General features: G+C 36.7%; 1 protein-coding gene across 3 annotated transcripts; it reads right to left on the minus strand.

The window, feature by feature from the left end:
• Nucleotides 1–5,341: 5,341 nt before the first annotated feature.
• LOC117412080 (F-box/WD repeat-containing protein 12) lies at nt 5,342–11,311 on the minus strand. Of its 3 annotated transcripts, none has more exons than XM_034904141.2 (10): nt 11,074–11,311; nt 10,697–10,734; nt 10,060–10,223; nt 9,523–9,635; nt 8,968–9,177; nt 8,633–8,797; nt 8,083–8,293; nt 6,422–6,603; nt 6,185–6,315; nt 5,342–5,842 (listed from the first exon to the last, which is right to left on the minus strand). In XM_034904141.2, the coding sequence occupies exons 1-10, from the start codon at nt 11,170–11,172 to the stop codon at nt 5,743–5,745; spliced, it is 1,413 nt and encodes a 470-aa protein (XP_034760032.1). In that variant the 5' UTR covers nt 11,173–11,311; the 3' UTR covers nt 5,342–5,742. The 3 variants fall into 3 exon arrangements, with proteins under 3 accessions (XP_034760032.1, XP_058844430.1, XP_058844429.1); XM_058988447.1 differs by having other exon boundaries at nt 11,002–11,112; XM_058988446.1 differs by lacking the exon at nt 11,074–11,311 and adding an exon at nt 11,017–11,066.
• Nucleotides 11,312–14,334: the final 3,023 nt, after the last annotated feature.

The raw sequence follows: 14,334 nt of genomic DNA on the forward strand, positions 1-14,334 counted from the left end.
CATGCAAGAGCAGCGCTGTAGTTCATTTCTTTTGGCTTGCTGTTCATGTACGTAAAACTCCTTCTGATTTTCCCTGACCTGCATTCTGCAGTCTTTACATGGATTTGAGATCGGCAAAGGTGACTAAAACTGCATGGAATGGAAGTCCCTTTTGTATTGGGGGCTGCCAAGGAATTGGGACACTGCTATAAAACTGAATCTGAGCCACTAGCAGAGGCACCGCTGCATTTGATGACTTCATGGTTAGCAGTTTTTGGTCTGGTAATGCCACGTTTAAAAATATATAAATAAATTATCTTTTTTTTGTATATATATCTTTTGTTTTAATTATTGTATTTCAGAGACTTTCTGAGATCTTCAAAAAAAAAAAAAAACATTTTTGAGAACTTTTCAAGACTTGGAGCGGTGGCCCTTTTTTAAGAGCTCAAAAGTCATATAGACTGGGAGCTGCTCCATAAGGAACATTCACAATCGATCAGAACACTTTTACATTTATCTACATAAAAAAAATGCTTTGCTTTATTTTATAAACTTAGTACATTACTGATGTATTTTTTTGAGCTGAGATGTCAAGTGTTGTTTGATACCTCTCAAGTAATTCATTTCAGTTCATCCAGAATGCAGTGTCAGACCTATATTACATTTGTTTTGCTGTGTAATACTTTTTAACATAAGCATGTGATGCTTAAACGAGACAAGAATTACATGTTACAGGAATTATGAAGCCTTATTAGCTTTAGTGTACAGCCAAAACAGACTGACCTGCAAAATAAATTAAAAAACCACAAAAAAAAAAAAAATAATAATAATAATAATATATCTGTAGTGTCCTGAGTTGATGTGAAGCTTTATTAAAACATATGTATGTAATGTTATATATTTTTAAGGCCTAATCTTTGATAATATATACATTTGCATTTGATTTGTCTGATTTTAAGTGAAAGCCCGTAGGTTTCGTTGTTAGGAGGGACAGGTTTATTCAGTGCGGTTACATGGCTCATCCTCTGACGTAATCAGAGTCAATGAATCGGGAATGCATCAGCATCAGCATCTTATTAACAGGCTGAGCCGTATGTCGCCATCCCAGGGCTTCCCATGTTTACTTGGTAAGTACTTGTATACGGGCAATCAGAAGCTAGCTGAAATCTCCCAAAAAAGAAAACAAAAAAAATGCTGCCGTTTTTGCCTTTGAATGGTTTTAGTTTGCCATGGGCCTTTGCGAGATCCTTTATTGAGCTAATCTAGTGAAGGCCTTGTGCCAATGTATCACAACGGCTGCTGATCTTTGTCCTTGTGCCAATATATTCTGTATGTATCTGTGTTAGGGGATAGTTTGGACCAACTGCTTACATCCATCTGTGCACTGGAATACTTAAAAAACACAACAGAAAAAAAAAATGCTTTTGATTAGATTCTGATGATGGGCACTGTGGGTTCACGAAAGCATATCTGGGACATACGCCAAGCCCTGGCAGAATCTCAAATCATTGTTCATATGTTGGTATAAAAGGATATGGCAGGTTATGGTGCTTGTGTTTTTTTTTTTTTTTTTTTTTCTTTTTTAAACGTAAACATCTATGCTACTAAAGGTTTGTGATTACGGTGTAGGAAGGAACGTCATCTTTGCTTTTGAATATTAATGCAGCTGAATACGAGGCTAGTATTCAGTGCATTAGCATGCATCAGAAGTACAGCTTGTCTTTTCATCAAGGCTTTGTTCAAAGACTTATTTATTGTCTCAGAAGCTAAAGCAAGTTATCTATGATGCGCTTTGAGAGACGCTGGAGAGGTATCGAGTATATATGCACCAAATGCTTTTAAAAGGTTTTTTACTGTTTATTTTTGTTTATGACTGGTCTTTCCTGAAATGCTGATGGCTTCTTTTTGTTTTTCTGCAGAGGGGATGGTGCCAAGAAGTGGATTCCGAATTCTTGCACGTCTGTGTGGCAAGTATTTCAGCTTCGGGGGGACAAAAATAAAACAAAATAAAATTTAAAAAGCTATAAATAAAATACAAAATATATACCAGCATAAAAAAAAAATATTTTAATACTGTATCAATTCTATATTTGTATCTGATCAAGATGACTTATTGCACTGAGCTTTTTGTTAACTGGAATGTAAAGAACAGTAAAAAGTGGGTCACAATCATTTGAGGAATTACTACCCCGTTTTTTTTTTCTTTACTTCCTCATAAAGATAGAAATTAGGAAGCAATTCCGCTACATATTACTATTTATTCAAATTCTGTACTACAAATATCGGAAGGGGATACGGCTACTTGAACATTTGCCAACTGAATGGCGTTGGGAGAAAATTGTGCTTTGTAGAAATGCACGTTTTAATTCTGATTTTCATTGTTCTTAGGTTCTTCACTCCCTTTTCACTGGCAAATGAAGACAGTTAGTTATGGGAAGTAGGGCATCTAAAGTGAATGACATTCATGCTTAGTAGAAAAGTCAGTTAACAGTCAAAGCAGGCACACAATAAAAACATGGCTGCTGTCTGCAGTGAGGGACCCAGCGCTGCACAAAGCCTCCGAGTTTTATTGCACTGCGCATTTATTTTTGTGTGAACAGAAAAAAAGTAGACTGGACCACAAGAAAAAGTTTCTGCCAAGATCTGCTGTGTATTGAAAGGCAAATTTATTTTGGTTCCCATCCTACCAACTCCCTCCAAAAAAGGAGTCTAGCCATTTAGTGCTGAGAATGCCTAATTGCTTTGTTTTACTCCCAAAACACATTATGTATTCCTAGGCCGTGCAGTTTACTGTTCTTAAAAGCAGTTGCTGAATGGCTGAGATGCATCTCAGTTAATGCGATGATGCGGTTAACATGCATTCTGCACCTCGTTCAAAATACCAGTCCACAAAGTTGTATTTTTTTTATCAACTCCCGTCTAGCCAGAGTTACAGATGTAATTCCAGACAACACCTACACAGAAGCAGAGAGAAGCCGACACCATTTACTTTTCAATAGCTGTATTAAGATTTTGAGCTGGTACTTTGAAGCACTTGACTACCGTATTTGTTTTTAAGTTATGTTTGGAGTTCACCGTGAAGTACAGTGTTCACGATCTGTCTTATTTTTCATGAAACAGGTACGAAGACGTTGTTTGCACTGTGGGATGAGGTAGTAGGTTGTATAGTTTTAGGGTCACACCCACACTGGGAGATAACTATACAATCTACTGTCTTTCCTAAAGTGGCAGAAAATCATCTGTGACGTTCTCTGAATCATCAGTACCCCTCTTAAATTATAGCCTGTACATTATTCTTTTTATTAGCATTCTGAAGAAATTTTAAATAAAGATTAAAACTTATACAGCTGGACAAGGGACGTTTTTTTATACTTATTATTTTATACTATATTACCATGTGGACACAAGTGAAGTGAGGTAAGAATGATGGGTTTAGGTGTACTGTGTTTGTTATAATAATGAGCTCATACTGTAATGCGGTATACAGATGAGCTCAAACTGTAACATTATGATGCGCTTTCCGTGTTTTATACTGTATTCATTTTAAATGAATGGAAAAGTAATTTTGTATAAAGGTTCTGGGTGGCGAAATTCTTGGAAAGTAAGACAGAAGCTCTTAATCATTGTATGTTTTCAACGAAGAACCGAAAAAGCAAATTAAACTGGAATATGTTAAAAACTGTAACATGAAATGTTTATTTTTTTTTTTAATAGTCAACCCATCCTGAAATTGTATTTCTATGCTATAGAATATCTATTCTCTGCAAAGTGTAATCACCTGTTGTCAATCATGCCTTGTCAGAGTGAGGTAGTAAATTGTATAGTTGTAGGGTAGTGATTTTACCCTGTTTAGAAGATAACTATACAATCTATTGCCTTCCCTGAGGAGCAGCAATGCAGCACTATTTGTCATCATTGTTGGAACGGTTCATTAATAAAACAAGATGTGCATATAACTAAGGTGTTCAAACATTTTGTTCAGGGTTTGAAATACATGGGTTCTAACGGGACTCCCTCATAAGAACAAGTCCCCCCTATTTTTAGGTGCAGTATTATTGATATCCTGGGTGGGAAGGGGGGGTCGGGGTCTTTCATTTGCAATATTATTATATATACTAAAGGTTTCACTAGTGGTTAAGTTAATTTATTAAAGATCTTTCGAGTAATTCATCTGTTAAAAAATATAAATCACGCTTGATTTACAAAAAAGGTAAAGGTGCGCTTGGCCTGCCGGTCCCCACCCACAAAAGCCAGAAAGTATATTTCGAGCCCTGCTTTTGTTAATTTTATTTCATCAGCAGCGTACGTGCATATAAAATGCATCATACCATGAATTACCTGAACACTAAAGTTTTCTTTTTTTTTCTGGATCGGTTGAAGCAGTCTGAAAGACAACGTCTTCCTTGGAGAAATTCAAGTGAAATAGGGGCTCCTGGGGAGAGGTAGCAGGTTGCATAGTTGTAGGGCAGGGATTTTGCCCCAGAGGAGATAACTATACAAGCTGCTGCCTTTCTTAGGGCTTCAGGATTGCAACAGAATATCTAAGTATGGCCACAATATTTAAATTGATCGGAATTCATATATATGCACACACATTATGGCTGGTTTCCTGTATTATTTTGGAGCAAACAATAGGCAGTTTATTTTAATGAGCACCAAAAGAAAGGTTAGCACGGAAGACAAAAAAAGCGACATTCATTTTAAAAGCAGGGCACGTTGAGAAGGTGTGGAAATAAATGATAAAAGGATTAGGAGAGTCAAAGAGGTCTGAAGGGTTTACCTGCGTAAAGGATGGTTTTTACAATTAACTTTTGGGGATTTTGATGTAGTTATTAAATCGATCTGTTGTATTGCTTGTACCACAGTAGATTGTATGCTGTTATGCAAGCTTCCTGACTAACTCATTCTTAACACCTCGAGACTGAGTCTTTTCCACCTGTTTTCAGGATTTTCTGAATTAAAGGGTGGGCATCTCACTATACCGTGTGACTTGTTTAAACATTCTTATGTAGGGAAAAAAAACTGTTCAAAGGTTGGTGTTTGTCACGCACTGAAATGAAGGTGCAGTATGACAGGTATGTTTTATTTGTTTTTAAGTTTCTTTGTATAGTTTTTTAAAAATTTTAAATAAAAAAGAAATCTGTTTAAACTGTGTATTGACTGGAGGGTTTTCTGTAAACAAATGTGTCTTAACAGCTATTAATTGTAAATGAAATGTGTTATGTATAAAAATTAACAACCATCAGGCCACCCTTAAAAATGTAACCGATTTTGGTTTTTAACGTTAGGTAGGTATTGTAGGCATGTAGGAAATCCCCCCCCAAAAACAAACAAACACAATTAAGAAATTAAAGCAAATAACTTTGAATTCTCAAATATTTTACTTACATTATCTGCTGTGGTTGACAAGAGGCTGGCTACACTCTGGTTGCACACAAATAAAAGCAGACAAGGTGAGCTGTACATGCCTACTGTAGTAAGCAAGTATTCATAATGCAGTGTTAAGTTATTTGCCTTATAGGCAGTATACATCTATATAGCTGTTAGCAATATGGGGCATATATCCTAGTATAATGGCTTGCTGAAAGTCTGTGAGGTTATTATAATACATAGACGTTTAAACAAAGCAAGCCTCTTCCATTACAAAACAAGGAATCCATCTGCGGGTGTGTTCAAACCTTTCTTATCACCTTTACAAAATCCTCTAAACTCTTAACCTACAACTTTAACAGTTCATTTGGTTGACTGGTTTTTCAGAAAGTCTTATGCATTGAAGGAATAGGCTTTCAAGACATCTTTTCCATCTTTGGCTGCTACAGAGGCCACTATGCTTGCGTAGTCACAAGCCACATGTGTAAATCCCCTGTGAACAAGAAAAAAAGGAATGATTAACAAAAAAATGATGGGTGAGTGTAAAAGGCTACAAGTAGAAGGTAATTATGCTAAAAATCTAGTTGCTGTCTCTGATTAAATGCTTTAAAATGGCCATTGGAATTTAAACTAATGAGGTTTCACTGCAAAGTAGCAAAATCACTGCAGTAATATAACCTAAATAATTTTTTAATGAATTTAACTGTATTGTCAAAATGATAGATTTGTGTATAAAATGTAGCATTTACAGCCATTTTTTTTTCTTTGTTGCCAAAATACAAAGGAGGGGTTCCAAGAGCACATAAATGAAAAATCCAGAGCCGTGCAGGAATACCTTGAAAACATGTGGGATCCTCCCAGCAAATGATAACGGCTTTCAAGAGAAAGGTCCTTGTTTTGTTCTTTTTTCCAAGTGAACACCCTGAGGGATAGGTCATAGGATGCAGTAACAACCCGGAACGAGTCCTTTAAAATAGCACATGACACAAACAAGTAGAAAGATTAACATTTAGCAAATAAATATAACTATTGAAATGAACTGCAACGGATTAAAAGACAATGCGGGTCATACCACACACATGGCAGCGATGTGTTCCTTGTGATCCTGGAAGCTTGCAATCTGTGTACCCGCAATGGAATACAACTTCAGTTCTTTCCCTTGGGCAATAAGAATCGTGCCACTTCCATGTGCTTCAAGGAGGATATCTGAATTCCATCCGTCAAACAGCAATTTAAAACTTCCAACCTGTTCAACTTAAAAACAGCAGAGCACAAGTCAAGTAACATTTACAACAAGACATTTATTTAAGTACTACAGTCAGCACTTGGATACCCATTACCCAGATACACGTCAGGCACGTTTTACCAGCCTTGTATTAAGAATAAAATCAATCCCCATTATATATATATATATATATATATATATATATATATATATATATATATATATATGTGTAACAAATGAATGCACTTGCCCGTCACACGCGATTTCCAGTTTTCTGATACAAAGTCCATCTCTTTAGTGTTAGAATTGACTTGTTTATCCGGCACAGCCCGTGTTTCTTTTTTTTTCTGGCATGGCAAATAAGTTTGTCTTTAATATTGTGCAGTTAAGGTGGCTTCCTCCAAAAACAAAGCGAACGAGATACTGTGGTACATTTATTTTAAAAATCTGATCTTTAGTTGCTTTTGTGCATTTTCATTTGCGAGTGAACTGACATTAGGGCCTTATCGAGCACTATATTTTATAATTTTGAATACTGACTTTGGATACTGTTTTAATTCTGGAAACTGGTGTTTTTTTTTTTGTTTGTTTGTTTTTAATCTTTTGCTAAATTGCATTGCCTTTTACGTTGTACGCAGTTCTGTATGGTTAAGATTTTAATTTAATTTTGCTGTTGGATCGTTAATTGAGAATACAATATATACTGGATTTAAATGTATGTGCTGTACTACAGCCCACGTGTCGTCTGTTTTGGCAAGTGATATTTTCAGAATCATCGTTATGAATTAAACGCTACTTCTGTTGAAAATATAGTACTGTACCAACAAAACCAACTACAGAACATCTAAATTGAAGCCAACTTATTTTAAAACTCAGCTATGTATTTTCTGACATTGTATCTTTTTTGTGTTCCCTGACAAACCGGACAAGTGTTTGTCTTTTAGTGCTGTATTATTCCCCCAACTCGTGCTCTAACAAATTTCAATGAAAGAATCAACTAAATACCCCTCTGGATGAAAAACGAAACTAACAGGAGGACCGTCTTCAAATAGTTAAACAGTCGAGACAGATTGCTATAACTATCCTGCCTTGAGTCTGCTGAATCAAATCTTCCATGGAAGATCTACCATCATCATGAGCCATCTCTTGGGATATGTCAGATATAAGCAAAAAAATAAGAAAAATAAAATAGCAACAGTGCCAAAGAAAATAAAAATATGGCTAAAATATACGTCTCCCTGTACAGTTCCTCAAATCCAAGCCATACTTTTTCTTTCAGTATGAAATGTGTGTGTGTGTGTGTGTGTGTGCAGGGCAGGGGGTTGTTTGGGTGGTAGGGGGCTGGTTACAACGTGCTCACCTACATACACGTCAAATCAGATTAAATAATCAGATATGCGTCACACTCGTTTAACCGTCACTGACGTGTCGGATATGTGAGTGCTGACTGTAGTGTAAAAGCAAGTAAAGTGAGCAGCTGCGTGATCATTATTAAAAGTGAATCTTACCCATGATTTCTGTTTTGTATTTTGATTTTTTTGATTTGATGTCAAAGATGGAGATATTTTTGGTGTTTGACAGACCGTCACTGTGAACGATCATCACCCTGGCAGCTTCTGAGGGGAAGAAACTTGCTGCTGTGCACCCGTTAACTGGTAAGGAAGCAGATACAGGTGGATCATCTTCACAAGGACAGCTTAAACTCTCAGTGAAATAGACCTAAAGAAAAAGTAAACCTACTATAACAAAGCAAACATGAGCCAACAGCCGTTAATACCAGTGATATTCTTTACATGATTTCCCCCCTAACTCTCTGGTCCTGATCTGTCATCTAATCACATTTTAAGATGTCTACAATTATTATTATTTTTTTAAATGCCCTCACACAAGTGTAGATCACAGTATAGAACAACATTTTAATTATTTCAGAATGTATGTTAGCGTTGTTATAATAAGTTTTAATAATAAATAAAAAGCTTAATGCTCTTATATCCCCGTCAATCACACTTAAATAATGGCACCTATATGTTAACTTTAATAAAAGAGAAAGCATCTTACCTTCGGGTGCAAATCTAAACTTTCCCTTAAAGCAGCTATTACCCAATGCTTGTCTGGTGACAACAACAAAATATCTATTTTATAGGTATCGAAAGCTCTGACATGGGAAACCTGAGACAGAGCTGGGATAGTCAATGTGTGAAGTGCACCGCCTGATGTACCAGCCTGGAACAAAAGAAATACGAACATCAATATGTGGTGTGGAGTGTGCCATGCTCCTTTTAAGTATTGTTGAGAAAACAGCCTTCTTAACTAGTTAAACAAAAAAAAACACAACCATCCTTTGTCTTTCTAGTAAATTTGAGCACGTCGGCTAAATAATAAAAAAAGCTTACGGTCAAGAAAGACTGGTCTTTTCTGTAGTAGGTTAGCAATGTGCATGCTGACGATGCAGTGGGGAATGAAGCCAGTTCATCTCCTGTTTGGGCTTTCCAGGCTTTAATCCTCCCCTGTGAGTCCGTGCTGATCACAAGGCCTGTCTGCTGATCAGCAATAATTTTTGTCAAAGGCGCGTCTTGTACTTGGCTTGACCACAGCTGAATGCCCTGGAAAAGACGAAAGCAGTATTCAGATTTCAAAACATCACAAAACATTTTTTTTTCAGGTGAAATCTTGTAAAATAATGAATTCAATGCATTAGTATACTGTAACCATGGAGGTTACAGAGTTCAATCACTGTGTGCCTTATTGATTTCACAGAGATGACTATGAGCCTGCAAGTTAAAGTACATGAATTGTCTTTTATACTGCCATTGGATGTAAGAGTAAAGGAACATTAAAGCCAGAAAAACAACACATGAAATGCATGACTCATGATAATGTGTGTTGCACATACAGAATACAGCGGGGAGCTGTGTGAATACATTTTTAAAAAGACAGGAGGGGAATACCTCTTGAATGCTCCAAGCTCGAATGGTGCCGTCACTGGAAGCAGAGCAAACAATGGACTTTGAGTCAAACTGATGATTGCTGTCGGAGAGGTAAACCAAGCCAACTACACTACCTATAAAAAACATAATTCACCCTTAACGTTTACTTACACAGCAGTACTACAAAGAAAGTAAAAATAATAATAATAATAATAATAATAATAATAATAATAATAATAATAATAATAACAATCATAATAATAATAATAATAATATTTGTCAATGCCTTGTTATTGTAAACTTTGTCACAAAGGATGTCCTCCTCTTTCTGATGTTTATCGTTACCTATGGTTAAATGAATAATGACAGTGTATAATGCCATCCAAATGTGCACATGCCACCTAGTGGTCAAATATGTGAATTGCGGTAACTTTTTCAGAAATAGGTTTAGACAAATCCAAATTGAAAAAGCTAGAAACTGTCTTTGCACAAATGGGACGTTGTTGATTTTTCCGAACGCTCCTGAACGCCCTGCTGACTTAAAATCATTGCACATACCGGTGTGACCTCTCAAGGTTTTACAGGTGTAGTCTGCAGATGCTCTTCCTGACGTCATGTGTTGCTCCAACTTGGCCCGGCGAAGGTAATAATTTTTCCACGTCTGCATTTCTGGATTCAGTTTTGAGAGGTTGCAAAACGTCCAGCGGTGCATGCACATCTGTCTGTTGGTGTGAAATGCAGTTATTAAACCTTACCACGATTGACACAGTATGTTATAATAATAAAATAATGAAGATCACAACAATTTAAATAATGATATGTAAATCACAAATTATATGTATGTATCATTATATCAAATTAACAAAATACCAATGTCATTATTCACTTTTTTGCCATAATTACAGTGTGACATTTGAAACCTGTATTTATAATACTTTTTCTTTCTTTACTATAAAAAGAAATGATCGAGGACATTGTGAGGCTGTCGAACAGTAAAGCATTGCTTCATACTGTATGCTTAGTGCGCCATCGTGTGGCCAAACCAGGTAACAACACGTTACTTAAAACACTGGTTCATAAAATTGGGCACTTGCAGAAATGTTTTTTTTAGCATGTTATTTTACGCAGATCGACTCACATAGCTTTAACAATCGAATAGGCAAACACCACATCATTTTTCTGAGTAAAGACTTACCTCCACAACCATGCTGTTTCTGCAGCTCCATTCCATGACTATTGAAGACACACAAAAACAGTTTTTAAAAAGTTAATTCCTCTTATTAAAATATTGGATACAAAGCCATTTTTAAATAAATAGAACGCTTGTTACGCCACTGAGTAAACACAAGTGATAAAACCCCTATCTGTGAAACCTCACTTTTTACCCGAATTCTGTGGATATTTTATCGTACGTCAGTGGCGCACCCAACGGACACAACACATGGATGAGCTGCACCACTACTGCTTTGAAATGTTTGAAAGCGTTTGCTGAATACGAACATAATCATGTCTCACACATCTGAACTGGTTACCGTCGTTCCTTTGCTAATTGATGTGACTGTTTCTTTTCACCTGATTAACTAAAGAAACCGTGATCAGATCTTCTGCGTCTAAATAGGAGAAGATGCAAACAAGACAGTCCAATGGCAGGGTTGGAAACTCGCACTCCATCTGTATAGCACTAGTTTAAGAATAATTTAAGATACTCGATCGGTTGAATACTAATTAAAACAAATGTAGCTTTGTTTTGATACTTCTACAGTAACTCTGTAGTCTAACATTTAATGCTCGCCCTTTACTTCCTGGTTTGCTACAGTGTCTCCAAAAGAACAAATCAGTAAACGCGTTTTTATTTGCATTGTAGAGTTGGTCACATTGGGTACAGTTGAATATTACGGTATGTATTGCTTTGAGATAAACTTGTTTGTGCATTAGCACGCCTTGCCATCGATCTATCCTCCCCCTGAACGGGTTGATTTGAACTAAGAAAGGAATGAATGTGTTGAATATGGGGTGGTTTGTTTATTTACTACATGTATTTTCATTCATAAGGGTTTGGGTAAAAACGTGTTTGATTGTAATCTGACTGGCACTGGTCTGTGTTTAAACATGCTGATGAAAGTTAAAATCTGTGGGAAGAGAGGCGGGCTTTGCTGACGAGGATTTGCACGCAGTAACTGCATTAAATATGATAAAGGTGAAAGGGAGAGATGAAAACAATAACATTTTTGCTTGTCTCTGGAGATTTAATGAAAGTAGATACAGAGACTGCTTGATCCTTCCCTTTTGACTGAATGGATTCCAAAAGTCTTTGTTTTCCCCTACATGTTTAAAGGTCTTGCTGTTATCATCTAGGGAAGGTACATCTTGTCATTCATCTGTGTGGGGAAACTGTATAGCAGTTAAGTGAAAAAATGGCTACAGGAGGTCTCATTAGACCCTGCAGCGGTTAGACAAAAACACAGACTCCCTTGCAACTGCACCAAACCCGTTTGTGTGAATGGAATCACTGGCAAACTTTCATAGAGGGCTGCGAGGAGGCGCTTGGTTGGCAGGTGCTTCCGTATTGAAAACTGCGCCAAATACTGACGTTAGTGCTGATTTCAAACATACTGACAGGTCTGTACTGTTACTATGGTTAGTGAAGGTGATTGCTGGTCATTTATCCAAGGCTTAGGCACAATGACTCAGATTAAAAAAATAATAATAATAACTGTTTAAAATGCCTCCTTGACTAAGTTTGAATTCCTCTTATACGAAAAACATTATAGTAAAAACAAAGGCTTCTTAGTGTTCAATTTTTTTTTACTTATCCTGGTTTCTGTGCCAGTGTGTACACGTCCTATACACACCATAAGAAATCACGATGTGTAATTAAAACAAGGAAAGCCTTTTTCCATGCCACTTCTGTGAAAGGATTACATGCTGTTAGTGGAAAGTATTTGGGGATATATATATATATATATATATATATATATATATATATATATATATATATATATATATATATATATATATATATAATGTACATAATGTATTTATTAAATAAAGATGTTCTTCCACTTGATCATTTTCAATGTACCCTGCCTGTACGTAACCACACTTGAGAAATTAAGGTGTAAAGAAGGCAGGTTGTATTACTGCAGGTAAGGTCTCCGCAACGAAACAAAGGGTGACATCATTCTAAAACTCATATTTCACAGTCTGTGACATTGGTGCTACTGTGATTGAGGGCCAATAGTCTTCCAGTGTAACCTGAAATGTCTACACTTCGTATGTGTTTTATCATAACCTTCCACAGATCTTCATTGGTTGATTCACCTCAAGTGCAAAACTGGTGCCTTTTCATCAGCAATATATTTATGTAACGAGTAAAAGGATTCACTTGAAATATACTGTAGCACTCCCAAGTTGCAAGAAGACAAAAGATAAGAATTTTGTTTGTAATGCCCTTTTTCTAAGTTGCTCTGAACCTTAAAAGAATCTTTGTGACGTTGGCTGCCTGCATGGAATTGTGTTCCACTTGTGGTTGCTGTTGAGTTCTTATGTCAAGTATGAAGGCAAAAAACTCAAAACAAGAGAGATCATGTGAGCAAGTTTCCACCAGTAATAAACCAAGGAAACTTGAATACATACTGGGCAATTAGCAACATGTAATGAGCCACCTAGAGTAGACTAGTGCAATACATAGCAGGTCTAAAATAGTGTTTATCATCTTACTGTTTATTTCCTCCAATAGGCTTCTCACCCTGATGTGCACCTCACGTGTTATTGTTTGCCATTGCCGCATGATAATTAATGAGGCAGATAAAAAAAAAGCCAGGATGTACAGGCGATAACTCTTTTCCACTACTGGCAGCAGCACTGGGATGTCAGAGCACAGCATGGCTTGTGTTTCCCCAACACTGATATGGAAATCGACTCCACCTACTGAGAAGCTACTGTACTCCGCGGCTGAGAAGTTCCACAGCTCTGATAACATCCTATTAGTAGTAGTTGGGTTGACCTTTAAAGCTGACTGAGCTTTTAATAAAGGAAATGTGACCCTTGGCTTCCCACTTGTTGTCAAGGTGTCCAGAAGGAAATGACATGTGTGGCACGAGCCTGACCCAGGAGTCCCAGGGAGTTTTGGTATTCCTTATGAGTGAGGAAGGGCAGGGGTTGGAAGATGAATCATTGCAACAATAAGTATCCAGAGGAAAGACCTTGAGAGTGCGGACTAGCAGTGATAGCTGCCCCAGCAATGGAGGAACTGCAGAAACTGATCAAGGGTGGGGATCGCATCTGAAATATCCAAGAATATTTAGGAATGGCTATTACTGGATATTGAAAAATATACTGCTTGTTTTTTTTAAGCTCTTTAAAGGAATATAATTTAGCTCTGGGACCTGATCCTGATCTTTCCCATTAAAGGAAATGAGATGTACTATTCTAGCACATTACTGTAGCTCCTTAAATATGAAGATTTATTTCAAAAGCTGGTTATATTCATTTTGAAGATACTGGTGGAGGCAGTACTAGAAACGTTTGTCTGCTTGACTTAGCTTACCTTACAGTCTATTTGGTATTTTTAAAGTTACATTTTTTTTTCTCTTGTGTTAAAGCAGTTATTTATTTATTTATTTTTACTCAAAAAGTGTGCAGTGCAGCAAAGGCTTGGCTAATGCAATAGAAAGGTGGACGCAGCTAGTTGAGTTTATAAGGGTTTCCAGGTGGGGGCGCCCTTAGTTTACTCTACACACTATCGGCTGGTTTCACAGACACTGATTAGAAGCTATCGTCCTTGGGCTGCTTTATCCAAATTAACATTAGGTAGTCCATCATTAGTACTAA

This window comes from Acipenser ruthenus, chromosome 16 (genome assembly GCF_902713425.1).
Source record: "Acipenser ruthenus chromosome 16, fAciRut3.2 maternal haplotype, whole genome shotgun sequence".
NCBI classification, from domain to species: Eukaryota; Metazoa; Chordata; class Actinopteri; order Acipenseriformes; family Acipenseridae; genus Acipenser; species Acipenser ruthenus.